General features: G+C 40.9%; 1 protein-coding gene across 9 annotated transcripts in view; it reads left to right on the top strand.

Annotated features, from left to right (window-relative positions):
- The window catches only part of NFIA (nuclear factor I A), a 469,138-nt gene that overhangs the window by 406,605 nt on the left and 43,528 nt on the right, over positions 1-19,005 (top strand). For 4 of the 9 annotated variants that reach the window (XM_075131791.1, XM_048862026.2, XM_075131794.1 and 1 more), the window contains exons 7-9: positions 855-983; positions 15,936-16,114; positions 18,623-18,788. In XM_075131791.1, the coding sequence (XP_074987892.1) occupies positions 855-983; positions 15,936-16,114; positions 18,623-18,788 (474 nt within the window). The remainder of the gene's footprint in view (positions 1-854; positions 984-15,935; positions 16,115-18,622; positions 18,789-19,005) is intronic. The other 5 variants (XM_075131796.1, XM_075131798.1, XM_075131795.1 and 2 more) reach the window with 3 other exon arrangements.

Raw genomic sequence — 19,005 nt, 5'->3', positions numbered from 1 at the left:
GAATCCATTGCAAAACGTGCATTCTACTAACATTTTTGATATTGCATCAGAGCTGAATGACCCACAGAGTTGATATGATATCAACAAAAATAGCTCACATGGAGGAATAAATCCAGTGGTCATATTAACACTGCACCAAGTCTGAAGGTCAGCATAATGTCAGTAGAAATAGTTTTCACCCCAGTGGCAGTTCTGTTTTCTATGGGAAGCCTCTGCTATATTTTCATGGGTATAACAACTGCTCTGAAACCATATAATTGTGACTTTAATATATACACACACACATTTTAAAAAAAAATAAAAATAAAGCAAAGATAACCACACAAATAAATGCTTTTAAAATAACCTAGTCTGAACTAAGCTGTGGAGGGATAAGGAAATTCAGAGTTTGGAGTGAGATTCCCTCTTTCTCTCCTTGTGTATTGATCTTGCAGCACACTTAAAATATCCATGTGCAATAATCTGATAAAATAGTGTGAGTTAGCTAGCAGAGTTAACTATTTAAAAACAGGTTAAAATCCAAGTGCTGTAACCCTTGCAGGTTTCTAAAAATAAAGCATAGTTAGGATTTAATAATAAATAATAATTAATAATAACAAAAAAGCTGCATCTTCTCTGTACTTCAGATTTAAAAGAAAAATATGGCTGCATTTTAGTACTTATTACTCAGAGCAAACCATGGCCACTCCTGCCCCAAAAAGATCATAAATAAAAGTGAGCTTTCCACTTGTTGTATTCAATTTTATTTGTCCTTTAAGTTTATTTAGCTGCTTCTGCACTCACTTTCACAATGCATAGGCTGTCGTTCCATGACCTAGCATTATTAAATTGCACTTATCAATCATTCTTGCCAGGAATGCCATCGCCAACCACATTAAAGAAGTCAGAGAAGTCTGGTTTCAGCAGTCCCTCGCCTTCGCAGACCTCCTCCCTTGGAACGGCATTCACACAGCATCATCGACCTGTCATTACAGGACCCAGAGGTGAGGCCTTACCCAAGAGCCCTGAATCAGCTTAAACTTTAGCCTCCACACCCTGAATCAGCATTATTTTCTACTGAAAGTTACCATCAGCCTGTGACACACACAATAAGAGGTTTTGCTATTTCAAAGCCGGTAGCCTGAAGGTTTCAGTTATTAAGAACTGTGTTTGGTTACTGGGGTCTATTTGTTAAAGTTTCTGGTGACTGTTCAACATTTTCCAAAGTTTTTTGTGGGGAGAAGTCATTATTTTTCATCAGAAAAATTATAGAACGTGTTACTTGCTGTGTGTTTGTATTGTCCATGTCAATATATACGATACGTTCATTTATCTGCTAAAGATGGGGACTCCTCATTCAACATCTAAACTGTGCTAATCTCCTTTCGACATGCTCCGTTTTCATTGCGTGTCATTTTGTATTCAAGCTGTTGGCATTAGTGTGCTGGAGAACTGCCCTCATTAGTGGACTCCTTTGAAGTTGTAGATTGGTTCCTACAATACTTTGGCTGGTTTTCTTCACAATATTTTCTGACTGGCTTTTCAAATAAAACTTATGTCCTCTGGGTCTCCATGTACTTATACATTTGTTAGAAAGATATATCCACATTAAACCTAGAAAAAATAAATATGATACACAGTTCACGTTAGAAAGAGAGCACATTCGTGCACAGTGCTGTCCACAAATGAATGAATCGTTTAGCAAATTTTCTGTGTGAAAATATAAAAATGTGAGTGAAATAATTGTAACAGTTCTTTCTGCCATGGGTTTTGCTTTATTCAGAATAATTATTGTTCAGTTGGTGAGGTGTGGAAGACTTACTAGCAACTCATACCTGGAAAAAAAAGTCCACATTTTGTATTTTCCTTTTTATAGGTGTCTTTATTGTCATCACTTACATCGGTGTAACCAGGAATAATTCTATTGCCTATATACTGTAAGGGGATGGTGCATAAGTCCATGGAATTTCACCAGTGTAAAATTGGTATGAGTTTAGAATCAGGCTTAATGGTTCTGTGTAGTTTTAGAAATTTAAAACACACTGGATCTATCAGTGGAGTCAAGCTGTTGGCTGTTAATCATACAAGAATTTATTTTTCCTGTGAGAACTAAGCTACCAGGCAAACATGTAAGATCTTTAAAAAACTTGGATAATTGGTGATAATAAAGGCACGAATGAAATGAAAGTTACATTAACAACAGTGTGCTGCACATCAGCTAACTCTAAATTCCTACCTTGTAATACTCTTAAACTTTCTGCCCTTTAGTTCTGTCCTATTGGCTAGTTGGTTAACAAATCCTATTCAGTATTTAGTTATATTTTACCTTACACCCATTTTATTTAATTTAAGATATACCAGACCAATATGCACCCATTTGTACTCTTACTTAGACTCTGTGTATTTTGCATTTTTATGTGCTTTAAGCAAAAATGTGTCACTACACAAGTCTTGTTCAAATGTATCTACAGTATCTATTGAGAAATTTGGTGTGCAGTTGAGGAAATCTACCAGGTATGTGAGGAGACTGTTCACAAGGGTACACAGAATTTGAAAGTTAAAATTATAATGATTCTCTTTCACAATTTTATTTTTAAATGCTGGAAGAAAATGTGTGCACTAACTCTGTAGAAAAGTATCATAGTTCCTACTGTATTAAACAAAAATCTGCTTTTTTCAGCATAAATCAGTGAGGTCTTGTTCCACTTGAGGCTCACTCACTAACATATTTTTGTGGATTTTCAAGGAAATCCCACTCTCTGTTAATATCTGAGGTCCTTTTAAGAATATCACCTGGAAGGGTCATGTTCCAAACTGGAATCTTTATTGGATAGACGGCTCCTTTCCAGGACTCTATTTCCACTGATCACTGGCTGTCTTTATTCCTCTTCTCCAACAATTATTCTGTTCTGAGGTGGATTACTATATTACCATCTGCAAATCCAGACTGTGACCTTTGTTCAATCCTGCAAAGTGTACATTAGAATCAGCAGCAGAGGAGGAAGGAGAGAAGCTTTTCAAGCATGAGAAGATAACACTTAGGGAGCAATAACCTCATTATATGAATTGATATATTTTCCAAACAATTATTATATATTACTAGTTATTGGAGGTTGCACAACTTAGTGGCAAAATGCCAAGTAAAATGTAGTGTACACTGTCTATTCACCTCGTATGGTGAGAAATCTCCATGAGTTCTCTTATATCATGTATTGGTGGCCAGCAGTCAGACATGCACAATATTTTGGGTCTTCTTTGAGGTGAATACAGTGTACTAAACAGTCTCCATGCTGCTGAGAAAAATCAGCGAGAAAGAAGTTGTATATAAGTAGGTCACAATCAGAATAAACCCCTGAGTCAGCCAAACAATTACAAAAGGATCTATTTTCCTTTTGAGGGGGGAGTGTGTGTGCACCGCAAACATTTCACATTAATACTAATACAAATTGTTTGCACACAATGTGCAAAATAGAGAGCAAAGAAATGTATGTAGAATGTTTAAGGGATATGCCGTTGGCAGTCCATTACTTTTAAGTTCTCCATCACACACTTGCAGCTTTCACAGCCTTCCAAGCATTCCTTGGAACCCTGTTCTAGTGTACCTAGTTTGGAAATGACTAAGGATGCACTGAGCCTTCCCTAGCAGTCTGCAGAATGAAACCTTGTGAGAACAAAGCTGTTGTGGGGGTCAGGGTTAGGAAGCTGGTCCAAAAGTGGATGTGTCTGTTATGAAGTGTTCCACGGAATGAAACAGTTGGAAACCCCCCTGGAATGGACTGAAGCAAGCAGCTGTGCTGCGCTATGGAGGGCCATGTGTGGCAGCTTCTCCTCTGTGCTGATGCTGGTGCCAGCTCTTACCTCACCTATGCAGTGGCCAGCTGACAGAATCCGGTGCTGGCCAGAGAATCAGATGAGCAGTGAGTCCTGGCCCAAAGATTTTAGTTCTTTAGTGACTGTCCCTTCTGTTCCCTACAGCCAACAGATGATAGAAAGTTCCAGGTTTCTTGAGTGGTAAGCTACCAAACTGATTCATGGATCCTCACTTAGTGAGGGCAGTTTTTCTGGGCTTGACTCCACAAACCTTGATCCTCTCTGAAGCAGGAGACTTAGGTCTCAAACTAAGGAATTATGTCTGGCAGTTGGCAGCAGTGCCTATAGCCTTAGGTTTACGTTTTGACATGACTATCAGCTTTCAAATAAATGGAAAATTCTTAAAAATTCAAGCAGCAAGATTTTTATTTCTGAAGTAATATACTCACATTACATGAGGGTAACATTTTCGATGGGCAGTGTGTTCCAATAAAGTTATTATGCATTGCAAAGCCAACCTGTTTCCTAGCCATCAGGCTGCTTGCAATCTTTACCAGACAGCAAAATACTGAAATAATTGGCAATAATTACATAGTAGCAATGCACTGATGCCCCAGAAGCTCCTTACACTTTAGTGACTTTACCACCTGGAGCTGGCTACAAAGTTAAACTGACCGTGATCATGAAATCCTAGAGAGGTTCATACAACAGCCCATCTTGACATGTACATCAGTTCTCACACTATGACTGTGTAGATCCTGCAGAAAGAAAAGAAGGAAAGAGTACTAAGAATGGTATATTAGGGAGAGAAATGAAGGAGGCACATAAACGCAAAGAACAGGGGATGTGACAGAAAGTGAGGAACCCAAAGCAATGGATACGTGGGCAGAAGAGAGGAATGCAGGAAAAAAAGCACTAGGGGAGTGCCTACTGTTGTCTTAATGTGGTTTTCCCACATAGTACAGTATTTCCACTGAGACTTGGGTGGTCACCAAAGTGTGGCATTGTGCTTCAAAACTGTGCCTGTGGGTTGCCCGTTAAACTAACATGCAGCAAATCACTTAGTGAATTTGTACTGACTGACTTTAATGGAGTGGGCTATACAGTGACGTATACCATTGTGGAATAATATATTCCAGAAAGGAATATCTCCAGTTGCTCCTAGATGTTCCCTCAGAGTGCTGGTTATTGTATGCTATATCATAGAATCATAGAAGATTAGGGTTGGAAGAGGTCACCTAGTCCAACCCCCCTACTCAAAGCAGGACCAACACCAACTAAATCATCCCAGCCAGGGCTTTGTCAAGCTGGGCCTTAAAAACCTCTAAGGATGGCGATACCACCACCTCTCTAGGTAACCCATTCCAGTGCTTCACCATCCTCCTAGTGAAATAGTGTTTCCTAATATCCAACCTAGACCTCCCCCACTGCAACTTGAGACCATTGCTCCTTGTTCTGTCATCTGCCACCACTGAGAACAGCCGAGCTCCGTCCTCTTTGGAACCCTCCTTCAGGTAGTTGAAGGCTGCTATCAAATCCCGCCTGATTCTTCTCTTGTGCAGACTAAACAAGTCAAGTTCCCTCAGCCTCTCCTCATAAGTCATGTGCCCCAGCCCCCTGATCATTTTTGTTGCCCTCTGCTGGACTCTCTCCAATTTGTCCACATCCATTCTGTAGTGGGGGGCCCAAAACTGGGTGCAGTACTCCAGATGTGGCCTCACCAGCACCTAATAGAGGGGAATAATCACTTCCGTCGATCTGCTGGCAATGCTCCTACTAATGCAGCCCAATATGCCGTTAGCCTTCTTGGCAACAAGGGCACACTGATGACTCATATATCACCCAACCCTTTCCTAGAACCCTGGGTGAAACTACAAACATACCAAAGCTGAACACTTCAATAGCTGATCTGTAAGACATTAAAGACAAGCCAAACAACTGTGCCGTAATGTGAAAAAATCATACACATTTTGCGGAGTCTGAACGCCCAGCACAGATTAGCTCACACAGTGACATGTAACCAACATACTAACTTGCCGAGGCAATTTAAAAATAATAATGGGGTTATTCCTGTGTGTAGCCAACCGTATGTGTTAAGTGTTTGAGTTTGGCCCTACTTCAGATAATGTGGAAGGTAGAGGAAAAGCAGTTTCCTAACAGAGAACTTCAAAGGCAGGGTTTAGTAATGATTGCATTCACCACCCAAATATTGCTTTCTCTAACATCCCAGCTGAAACGGGAGAGGCTTGCTAATGGTTAAAACTCCAACTAAACAAAAGTCAGGAACCGTGTAATTAAAACTCTACCTTTATTGTATTGTAAAGCGTTACCCTGTGACATAGGAAATATTTAAAGGAACAGGCTGTTTAGCTAATTTGTGTGTGAGTGAACTGCTTAGAGGACGACTATCCTAAATTAACTGTAAGACCACCCACTGAGATTGCCTCATAAAGGGCCATGATTGCTCAGCTTCGTTTTGTGTAACCGTTCAATAATTACCAGATAAATGCATAACTAAAAGCTCTATTACACTAATAATTTGTACTGAGATAGATGTGTGGGACACCATGCTGGGTTAATTTGTCATCCCTGCAGCAAACTTCTAAAGAGGGCTCTTTTGCAGAGGAATTGTGTTAATACATTGTTCCAGTGAGGACATGTTAGAGCAACAAGATGACTTGGTCGCTTAATCTCTTAAAGAAGCAAAATGCCTTGAGGGAAGTGCCAGAGAGAATAATGGGGGGTGATTAACAAAGTGGACCTAGATTTAAACTCATCCTGACAAAGAGAGCTGATCTAACTGAGCCAAAGTATTTAAAAAAGGGGAGAGGGTGTAAAAATACTTATAAGATGTCATGCAAATCTAAAAAATAATATAAAAATATAGTGCTGAAGGACCTAAGTGTTTTACGTGCTCTATCACTGATTGAATATTCGGTTTCATTGCTTTCTTTGATGTGTCCATGAAGTTACACTTTCCTTTTAACAGTGCATTGAACTGTAATATTTTTATCTCTGCTTTATGCTAAATTCTGTAACCTCAGACACACACAAAAAGCACATTATTACTTTAAATATGGAACCCATGTTTAAGCATCAGAGCTTAGGATTTTCAACCTCCCCTATTGACAGAACCATAAATCATGTTAAAGTTAAGTGAATTACTGTAGCGTGGAACTATAGCTTTAACAATGTTTATGTAGTATCAGCTTACCATCTACAGAATGAAAGAGGGGGGAGAAACACTGATATTAGAAATGGGAATGTGGAGTCCTATTAACTTAACAGCAATATATCACTCCAAAGTCACAGATTACATTACCATGCCCTTTTTAGTATCAAAGCAGAATTATATCATCATACACATAAAGGTTGTAGGGTTTTTCTGAAAAGAGAATTTACATTTCTTTTGTAAACTTAGCAACTGCATTTCTTTATGAAATAACCACTGCACCTTTCCCCAGTGGTAGTTTTTCCTTTTGTATATGAAAACACATCTTGATTATCAAAAAAAAAAAATGCAAAAGTTGCCAGTGCTTGATTTTGAAGTAGGAAACCCCATGTTTGTTGACTACATGGTAGTTTTTGGCCATTGAAAAGATCTTTGGTTAAGCCTACAGTTTGTTTTGTTTAGGAGGTAGAGGCATTCTTCAGTTTTTATACCTTTTTAACTATTCCTTCAGTATTTCTTATCATGCATATGTAGAAGAATGTCACTATGTTTTCAAGAGCTTAATTCTTGGCCCCAATTCTGGACTTCAGTCTAGACCTACTTTCTGGCTTTGCTAGGGGTCAATTTGACACTAAGGACTTTAAATATAGCAGCTCAGAATAGCCAGAGCCCAGGATATTTCAGCCCCACCCATAGACAATCCCCAGGCACACACCCTATGCTGTGGCCCTCAGGGGGCATTGGCACAAGGCCCTTCTGCCTGTACTATGCCACTGGGAAATCTTAATTACACCATGAATATTTCCCAGTGGAAGTTGCACATGGTTTCCAACACTTTATTATGCAGGACCAGCATAAAGGGACCAGGACCCAACCCAGAACTGAGGACATTATGGGTCTGGTTTTCAAAAGTGCTAAATGCCCAAAGCTCCATGTGACTTCAGTAATAGAAATGGAAGAACTCAACATCTCTGAACATAAGCCGTTATGTGTCCAGTCTTGCTCTTATCGATGTCCATGGGAGCAGGATCAGACCCTCCATCCATCATGCTTGGGTGTTTGTATATCATTTGTATCATTATTTGTATTTATCATCAGTCCCTGTTCCAAAGATCTTGCAGCCTAAGTATGTTGGGTGAATTCTATTTTGTTGTATTTTGAAGGTACAATTAAAAATTACCTACTTGATGCAAGGGTAGAATATCAGTGACACACAAATCCCAGCCATTCTTATGAGTATCAGCTAAGGATGTGCTCCTGTTCTGACTGAAGGCAAAACTCTCAATGGTTTCACCGAGAACAAGATTGGGCTTCCAGTGTCTGTTGTAAGGGCTACCTGATTTTACTCATCCTCAAGCCAGATCGACAGCCCACTTAACCTCTATTTTGCAGAATGATGCAGGACTTCAGCAGTGTGTTGGTCTTGTGCTGGCCTGCATAGGGATGAATTCCACCCATGAGGAGGACAGATCCCAGCAATGTACTATCTTCCATCATGATCTGAGTGGCTTTCCACCTGGTTCAGTGAATAGCCTGTATACACAGACCTGTAGTTTCTGTGGTCAGCATCTCTGTATTAAAGGTGAGGGGAACCCCAGGCCACATTGAAAAAGTCAGCAGCCTGTGTTTGGCCACCCAAGACCATTTCCAAAAGGTAGTAAGAAAAGTTGAGATCTTCAAAGGATGTTAGGCATGCAGTTCCCATTGAAATTCAGTGGGACTTCATGAATTCCCTTAGGTGCCTTTAAAAACTCCAGCCCAAGTTTCTCAACTTATTTTCTTGTTTTGGGTAAGTGCTTTCATCACAAAAATCCCTGCTTTCTAAAGTCATTGTTTTAATCTCCTCTTCTTTACCTCTTGTATTGTATTCTCTACAGAAGTGCAAGTTCTCTTCAACAAATCTGGATCATTGCCAGCTTTCCTTATTAAAAAGTCACTCTTCATCGTTCCGATAAACACAGCTGTTTCATGGTGTTTGAAAGCATTTCAACGTCAGCCGGCATGGTGGCTTAGCCAGTTAGAACTCTAATATGGTCAGTTTTGAGAATAAGGACCTTAGGGGTACAAAGGGTGGAATCCGTCCTGCATAATTCGAACTGGGACTTGCACCACTTTAATGCCGTGAGAAGGCTCACATCATGTAGGGAGTTAAGGCATCTTAAAAGCCTGAAAGGAAATGTCTCCGGGAACAAACCGCAATACAACATTTCTAGATAAATGACTTTTTTAAAATACTTCCTTAATTGTCGTAAAGTCAAAAACAAGCTGATACACAATACTGCTTGTTTCGTTGTGATTATAGTGTTACTGTTGCTAGGAAGAATGATCAATGTTTAATGAGCTAGTAGTAAACTTAATTATCGCTTCATACAATAGCTATTTCAGCGTTGTGCCCCAGTGAAACCAATATTCCATCTGTCTAGTCGGATGGTCTAGGGCTGTGTGCTTTCTACTGCCATCTGTAAGAACTGGGTTTGGGTACGCAGTCTGTTGCTTCCTTGGGCTGGGAGCTTGGGAGAGGGGTAAAAATCATTTGCTGGGTAGGAGGTGAGGAATGTTGCATGTCAAACAGTGACCCTGTTGGAGACTTAAGGAGCAGCATTATGAAGAAGGAAATTTCATCCATTCATCTTGGCTGGAAGGATGGTTGGTGAGAAGTCAGGGTGAATGGGAGGGGAAAATATAAGTGGATCAGTATGTCTGTGTCCGATACGCTGGGAACCATTCATTCCTTGATGGGAGAGGTGGGAGGATTCGATGTCATTGCTGACGGTCAGATTATGAAGTCCTTTTGCACTCTGGCAAGCAATTACCAGAGGAGTCCCATTGACTGCATTAGGACTACTGCAGTAAGTGCCCACCAGCGTGAGAAAGGACCCCAGTCTGGCTTTAGCTGGCTACAGCTAATCTGTGCTGGGCGTTCAGACGCTGCAAAATGTGTATGATTTTTTCACATTACGGCACAGTTGTTTGGCTTGTCTTTAATGTCTTACAGATCAGCTATTGAAGTGTCCAGCTTTGGTATGTTTGTAGTTTCACCCAGGGTTCTAGGAAAGGGTTGGGTGATATAAATAAAACTATATCCTGCTTCAAATTAACTGATTCTTTATTATCTAATCATATAACTGAATACAATTTACAACTTAATCTTTTATTCATTTGCCCGACACACGTGAAATGCTAATCTAATCAATGAGTCTGACTTGTTTTATTCGTAATTTAGTTTGTTATTGGCTACTACAAATCAAGGAGGGAGACAGTCAGACAAGACTGGCCTTCATAATCCGACACTGGAATTCAGCGTTCTGAAAAAAATCCTCTAACTTTTATGCTGCATAGCACTAAAAACCCATAAACCACTGAAAAAGCGAGCACAGCGTGCAACAGCTGTAGCACATAATTACTTGGCCCAGCCGTAGTAGTTTTAAAATACTGGTGTATCTGTTGCAGGCCACCGTACATTATCATCTCATTTTCTTCAGTAAAAAGACTGGGATGATTCAGGTGAGCGTCAATGGAATTAGAGTCATGTGTGCTTTGAAATATTCACGCTTGCCTTGCGATAGGAGGGTTATTCCCCCCCACAGACAGGCACAAGATTTATTAACACTGAAGATTCCTACCTCTGCATTCCTACTGCAGGTAGAAATGAAGCCCCCACTTTCAAACTGGCATTCTTTTTTATTTTTTGTATCACTGAGTAGGTAAAGTCCATAATAAAATATGAATTTCTCAGGTTTAAAGGAGAGTCCTGAATAAGCAGTTTGGGACTTCTGAATAATAAATACATAAAATAAAAGTACTTCTGTGTTGTCTTCCATTTAAGGATTTCGGATCACAAACAACCACTGATTAAACTTCACTGTACCCTCTGTGAAGTACGTAAGTAGTAGTAGCCCCTTTTACAGATGGGGAAACTGCGGCAGAGAGAATTTAAGGCCATTTTCAGATGTGTCCATTACTTACAAGTGACTAACTTCAGACACTTCAGGCCTGGTTTTTTACCACCTTAATGGACACTTTTGAAAATCTTAGCTGAAATGGCTTGCCCAAGGTCACACAGTGAGTGTTTTTCAGAGGCGGGACTGGAAACCGGGTCTCCCGATTCCCAGTCCTGTACTCTAGCTATTGGGTGTATCTAGTGGAAGCTGTCAACTGATACAATACACTGAGTTTGGTGGAGAGTTTTCATACATCTTTAACCTGTTAAAAGTCTTACTTGGGAATACAAATTCCTGAGACTTTGTATGCAGCCTCTCACTTCATGTACAGTTTATTAGCTGGTTTCTTGTTGCTGTGTGGACTAATGAGTGTCATTTTCTTTTAATAGTGCATACTAGTAATATACATACATATAATAGACATACTAGTTAAGACGTTCAGTTTTTGCAACTGGGTTATTACTGCTTAACAGCTGAGATGGTAAATTTTTGCAAAATCTAGACTAAGCTGTGGTGTTTCATGTGTCTGGGGGAAGGAGTGTGGATATAATACTGGCTAAGAGCATGCTACACCTGGGGGGAGATTAGTTTTTACTATTCGCACAGCTCTCCTGACAGCTTTTCTTGGGATCCTCCCACAGAACTGGGAATCAGTCTAAAGAGTCGATGCCAAAAGTAACAAGTAAAATGAAAAGAATCTAAGTGTCTGTCCAACCTGTGTAAATCTGCAATGGCTCAATGAAAAGGGAAGAGGCAATTAACTAACATCAAGATTGCAGAGCTGAATACATATCATTGTCTAAAATTTTGTTAAATGAAAAATGGGGTGGGGAGGGAAGAAGGGAGGGAGAATTTGAGTTAAATGAACTTATGAAGAGTCAGCTGGAATAGCGAGGATAACTAGAAACGAGAAAAGTATGGACTTTTCTGAAATACCTTAAGAGAGCAAAGGAGGGGAAAAATCAGCTTGAATTTGAACAGTCCATGTCTGTTTTACTTCATGTCCTCTGATTGATTAAAACTGTGCATGAGGATTTACACATTCAGGCACACAGAATTCCATAATAATGGCTTCCTTACTGAGGTAGGTCTCTTGGCATATCCATTATAGACCCTGTTTTTTGCCCCCATGAATTGGCCTGAGTATAGGAACAACCATAGAGGATCAGAGCAGTGGCCCTGTAAGGGATTGGGGCCTAGGCGGTCTTGCCTAGAGGTCCCAGCTGGGCTGAGGTCTGGCCCCCAGGGACAGGAGTCGCCAGACTGGAGTAGGAGGCATCACAAGGCCAGGTTCCGCAAGCGTCAGGTCAGAGTCAGGCTGGGGTCGGAGACCAGAGATAGTACCTGGTTAGAATCAAGAGACAGGAGGCAGGGTCAAAATCAGCAGCAGACCAAGGTCTGTGTGGTGGACCAGAAAACTTCCTGGGGTTAAATAGGGGCACTTGGCCAATTAGAGAGCGGGTACTGTCATTCTGCGTCTTGTGAGTAATACTTCCTGCAGCACCTACTCTCCACAATGCTCCCTGGCCATGCATCTGCATGACCACCTAGTAGCACAGTGGGAATATCAGCCCCCTCAGGCTCTGCAGGCCTGGGCTCTAGTTCCTGGGTCCTTTCTGGTCCAGTAGTTCTCAAACTTTAACACATCTAAAACAGAAGTACTTGGCACATTACCATTGTAATTAGTTTAGATCCTTGCGCTGATAAACTAACCCTTCCTAATACTTCACTGAGGCCCACATTCCACCCTTTGAGAAACACTAATATAGTCCAGTAGGATGCTGCAAAAACAAACCTGTTGGGGACCTTTTATTCCTAATCCCAAGCAGTAAGTGATAACAGCTGAAGCCTCCAAGATTGTACGAACTTTTATGAGCAGAAAAGATTTAATAATAAAGAAAAGTAACATGCAGTCAAACTGCCAATGCATGAAGGGAGAGAAATTAGCTTTTGTTTAGTTAAGGTCCTTTTATAACAATCATTGAGAAACGAGTGCTTACTTCTGCCCTATTTGATTTTGGCTTATTCTTCTGCATCCCTTCAACCTTTCCCATATACTGTTAAGTGAGCCTGTGCTTTGGTTTTTCCCGTGTATTAAACATTCTCCAAATCCAGTGCAAGAATTTGAGCTAGATACTGAATGCTTCCCAAGGCTTTTATCAAATCTATTCTTCGTGGTTTACAAATGAGGTACATGGGCACAGAAGTCCATAGAAGTTTAAGAGAACTGGTGGGTGAGGGAGCTACAATGATATAATTACTAGTTTTGGGTGAGAAGTAAACCTGAGTATGAGAGAAAAGCTTATACCCCAACGAAGCCGATAGATTTCTATGAAGAGAGGATAAAATCTTATTCGTGAGAAAAGGAGCAAAATTCAAGGTGCTGTAACATGGTGGCTTTAGTTACACAATGAGGAAATGGATATGAGCTTAGGAGCATCTAACTTGCATGGCAAGGAGCTGGGTAAAGGTATCCTTTATAGCAGGGATGGGCAAACTTTTTGGCCCGAGGGCCACATCGGGATGTGAAACTGTATGGAGGGCTGGGTAGGGAAGGCTGTGCCCTCCAAGCAGCCTGGCCTCCTGTAACGAGGCTGGTTCTGGCGGGACCCAACTGAGAGTGCCAATTCAGGACAAATTGCTTAAAGCAGGGCAGTTACTGCCCAAGGCGGGGGTTTCTGTGCACACCAAGGCAAACCAAACCAGCCAAACGGAGAAGACTTTGGTTTTACCCCACTGGCTAACCACAAGTCACACAAGCAATTCCCTTAGACACTCCAGTTTCCCAGTATCACCACCAGTGCCCCTCGTTATGGGGACAAATGGTTAGGAAAACCAATACCCCAGTAAAACAAAAAAGGTTCTCCCGATCCCAAAGGACCAAGCCCCAGACCCAGGTCAATATACAAATCAGATCTTACCCACAAATCATGCTGTTGCCAATCCTTTAGAATCTAAAATCTAAAGGTTTATTCATAAAAGGAAAAAGATATAGATGAGAGCTAGAATTGGTTAAATGGAATCAATTACATACAGTAATGGCAAAGTTCTTGGTTCAGGCTTGCAGCAATGATAGAATAAACTGCAGGCTCAAATCAAGTCTCTGGAGTACATCCACAGCTGGGATGGGTCATTCAGTCGTTTGTTCAAAGCTTCAGTTCAGCAAAGTTCCTCCAGAGATAAGAAGCAGGACTGAAGACAAGATGGAGGAGCTGCTGCAGCTTTTTATATTCTCTCGCCATGTGGTCTTTCTTTCTTTGTTCCAAAGACAAGCAGTCCAGCACATAGCCTGGAGAAACCTCAGAGTTCTGTCCCTAGGCAGGTTCCTACACACCTTACTGAGTCACAAGGTGTGTCTGCCTTCTCTCAATGGGTCACTTGTATATCTGTTGGTCCTCAATGGGTCATCAAGCAGGCTAGGCAGAGCTGACACCAACTTGTCTGGGGTGTCACCCAGAAGCATAGCATAAGTTTGGAATACAGACAGTATAGAGCCAATACTTATATCTTTAAATACAAAAATGATACATGCAAACAGATAGCATAATCCTAACCAGCAAACCATAACCTTGTCTTAGATACCTTATTTGACCCCCTTTATACAAGTTTTGGTGCCACTACAGGACCTTGGTTGCAACAATGTTCTATACGGTCCCAGTTCAAGTCAATATCACACCCCCGCCCCCTGACTGCCCCCCTCAGAACCCCTGACCCATCCAACCCCCCCCTGCTTCTTGTCCCCTGACTGCCCCCTTCTGGGACTCCCCTTCCCAAACCACCCCCTGGGATCCCACTCCCTATCCAACCCCTCCTGCTCCCTGTCCCCTGACTGCCCCAATCTATCCACACCCCTGCCCCCTGACAGGCCTCCCGGGACTCCCACACCCTATCCAACCCCCACTGTTCCCTGACCGCCCCAGAACCTCCGCCCAATCCAACCTCCCCCTGCTTCCTGTCCCTTGACTGCCCCCTGGAACCCCCTACCCAACTCCTGCACCACTGCACATGCGCACCGCCACCACCCCCTTACCATACCGCTCAGAGTGACAGGAGCTCGCCGCCCCGCGGCCCATGTGGCGGCATAACTGCGTGGGACGGGGAACAGTGGGGGAAGGGCCGGGGACTAGCCTCCAGGGCCAGGAGCTCCGGGGCTGGGCAAGACGGTCCTGCGGGCCATAGTTTGCCCACCTCTGCTCTATAGTATGGGGGAGAGGAGATATATTTCTGCCCTCAGTTACACCTCTACAATCCTGTTGAGATCAGTAGTGTTGCATGGATTAAACTGAAAGCAAAATTTGCAAAAGGGGCTCTTTTAGTTTACACCTTGACTGTCCTGTTAGTAGCTTTTCTTGTTACCCTTCTCTCGTGTGGCTCCTTGGTGTGTACATTCACCAATTTACCTTCCCTTAAACATCATTCCTGATTGTGGCTTAGGGGCTGGTTTGAGATTTGATTTCAAAGTTGTACAAGGGAGCTGTGAACTTCATTTGCAAAATGAGCTTGCCCCTTCGTATGTGAGCATTATATGAAAATGTGTTACTTAAAAATGTTTCCAAACTGGTGTGAAAAAATGACATATATGAGGTACAAGAGCATCATTAAAACAATGACCATTTATAGTACAAAATAAAAATAGATCCATATGTGCAAATCAGTTATATGAAATGTCAATTAAATCAACTCTAATCTCCCAAATACAGTTTTTATTGCTCCATTCATTAGAAAGGCTCTTAAGGTAATGAATAGTTGTCACTTTTATCAAGGACCGCTGGTTCCTTTATAAATGTGCACTAAAAACACAGAAAGTTGTTTTAAAATATTTGGCTCCATTTGCCCTCAGCATTGTCTCTGAAGCGACTGTAGGACGCAGTGTGGTCTGATATAGCAATTGTGAACATCAAATATATAAATAATAGTGTACGTTAAAAAAAAAAGACAAAGTAGAGCTATAATATAATTCAACTGCATAGATTTGAACTGTCATCTAATGCAAAAATCTGCTCCATATAACTTCTTTGTTTTCTTTCCTATAGCAAGTCCGCATGCAACACCATCGACTCTTCATTTTCCAACATCACCCATTATTCAGCAGCCTGGGCCATACTTCTCACACCCAGCAATCCGCTATCATCCTCAGGAGACTTTGAAAGAGTTTGTCCAACTTGTCTGCCCGGATGCTGGTCAGCAGGCTGGACAGGTGGGGTTCCTCAATGTAAGGAAGCCATTTTTATTTCTTCAGAAGTGTTTGTCCGATGTCACCTAACTATGGAATTATCTTAACAGTGTGTCACACATGTGAATGTAGCACCTCAAATAGCTGCTACAAGGGGGGAAAAAAGCACTAACTACAGGAAAACAAACGTACACTGTGGTGTAATTAATGTACTTTGATAGTCAGAAAGGGCTGGTGGTTCAATGACCTTCTGGGATCCCTGTACCGATGCTTCAGCTTCAGACATATGAACCCTAGTTCCACTGGGTTTAACAAAATACAAAGGCCAAATAATTTTTATTAATTATTCCTTTGGCGTTGGCGGGGGGAAGAGCAAGAAAAGGGAGGGTGAGAAACAGCTGTTTTAGATCAGCTAAGTTCATTTAAAAAAAAAATACTGTCATACAGCACTTTAGATCAAGTTGACCAGTACTTGAACCCAAGATGTTAAAAGTACAGTTTATTATAGTTTGTTATTTCTGTATGCGGTTATCTTTCCCCCTTATCTCTATGAAGAATTAAGCAGTGTTCCAATGCTTCAAATAAGCATTTTCATTTTTTAATCAACTAAAGTGAATCATCCTCTTCACTTTATTGAAACAACATTCCAGTCAAATACAGAAATGAAACTTTATTTACATCGTGTCTACAATAATGCTGTGAACCTTTTATGAAATAAAATGCATGTAATTGTGTCCAATCAGCAGAATAATGATTGTCAAAATTGTTATTACTTTTCTTACATACATAATGTTGAAATTGTTAATGAACCTGCAGAATTAATGTAATTCTTAGCATTAATTTTATTTATTAAGCTATGTTGTCTTGAATACTTTTTTCTTACCAAAACACCTGATCGTGCATATCTCAGCCAATACGGGCTTTGAATAATGTCTGCAATATGTTAGCAGTTACATTTATGTCTAGACAACAAATCAATAGAGTGCTTTTCTTTTTCCTTGAGTATTCATTTGCTTAGTTTAGCTCAAACCATCTGCGTTATGAACTGTTAGCACATTCACAATGAACATACAGCAAAGGTCTTCTTGGTAGAAAATTGGCCTACTTGTAAGACAAGAAAGTATTTGAGAAGTGTTACTGAATATATTAGTTTATTAAAGGTGCTGTATGTTGAAAAACATCTCTGAAAAATTACTTTTGAGTAAGGCCTCAACCCCACAAACACGAGTAACTGTACTCCTGAAGGCAACAGTACTACTAATGCGGTTACATACATATACAAGCCTAATTCTGTTTACACTAGAGCCATTTTACATCACTGTCAGTGGAAATTTGAGTTGCACCCACGTACATTGCCACGGCCGTTAAAGTGGCTTTAGCGTAAATGAGAATCAGGCCTGTAAATGGTTGTAGGATTGGGCCCTTAGTCCTAAATAATTCCTGTTAGTGGAAACCTAAGCAGAGATTTAAGTACAATTTTTCCTCAGCAGTATTCAGAATATGTATCTGTGTTTAAAACTGAGCTTTTATCAATGGAAACGTGGCCATTCAGTGCCAGAAGAACTGCAGTTAGGATCAATTTGTGGAGTGCTGTCAAAACTGATCTTGTCATTTCTGTCACTAAAACAGAGTACCTGATTCACAGACTGTCCTACTTTTTTCTTTATAATGGTACTGCCATCAATTGGTATGGTTCTCAATAGTCTAGTTTTACATTAAGATTGAGATTTTCCATACCCAGTCCTTGTTTTTGTGATGCTGAAAGCTTATTTACTAATGGACAGGAGTTTTCCTAGTAATCACTTGAAATAGCATAGCTGAGTATGCAGAACCATCCTGCCTCTGATTATGTACATCCTGAACAAAATACCTGTACTTTTTTAATATTGAAAATAAAGCAGATATAAGCTCAATTGTTTCTAAGCAGATACCTAATGGCAGCTGAAATGGGAGCTGTGCTATTGGTAATTTTATGGGAATGTAGGACTGCAGGTTGCTTAAAAATACATTACCTTATTTTTCCCATGAAATAAGATATCTGCTTGACTTTTAAACCACCCCAAAATTATCTCTTTTCCTACTAATGAGCAGTTTCTTAAGAAATTTAAACTTAACGTCCCAGGCACAGATATCCTAAGGGAACAGTAGAGGAATGAATATAGAAAGTGCAATGGGAGACAAAATTCTGCCTAAACTTGTACTGTAGGTAACTTAGTGGTTACACAGTGCAAGATTATAATTTGGTTCGGGGTGATTCTGACCAGTTGCTAACTTTGGAGAAACAGTTCGGCCCACTAAATAGGGTGAATTTCTTGCTTAAAAATGAAAGATGGGTTTAAAGGTCTTTCACAGTTATTGCAAGATTTTGAGATGGGTTGCGGTACAAAGCCCAGTGAAGTAAATGGCGAACAGATAATGGCAATTTTTCATTCCGACCTGTTTTTACTTACCATTGAGAAATTAAGCATTCATTACACCAAATTTCAAACTGGCCTCTTCTGTTGCTGGAGGCTGCTAATAGCTAATTTTGTCTTCTGTTTTTGGCAGCCCAATGGCAGCAGCCAAGGCAAGGTGCACAATCCATTCCTTCCTACCCCAATGTTGCCACCGCCGCCGCCACCACCAATGGCTAGGCCTGTGCCTCTGCCCGTGCCAGACACAAAACCTCCAACCACATCGACAGAAGGAGGTGCCGCCTCTCCTACTTCACCAAGTAAGTACGGCTGCAACAAGGGAGAGAGAGTTCAGTAAGGTTCACACTGTTTCATCTACCATGTGTCTTCTGTTCACCAACCAGGAGGAGCAGACTGTGCTTCCCAAGTTAATTTCACAGTTGTCAATTGCATAAGATAGACAAAAATCACAGCTTGTTATTTTAACTAAATACTGCTGGCACTGCACATAGTTACACACTGGAAAACTCATGGCCA

This window comes from Caretta caretta, chromosome 8, assembly GCF_965140235.1.
Source record: "Caretta caretta isolate rCarCar2 chromosome 8, rCarCar1.hap1, whole genome shotgun sequence".
NCBI lineage: Eukaryota > Metazoa > Chordata > Testudines > Cheloniidae > Caretta > Caretta caretta.
This window is presented reverse-complemented; position numbering and strand designations above follow the sequence as displayed.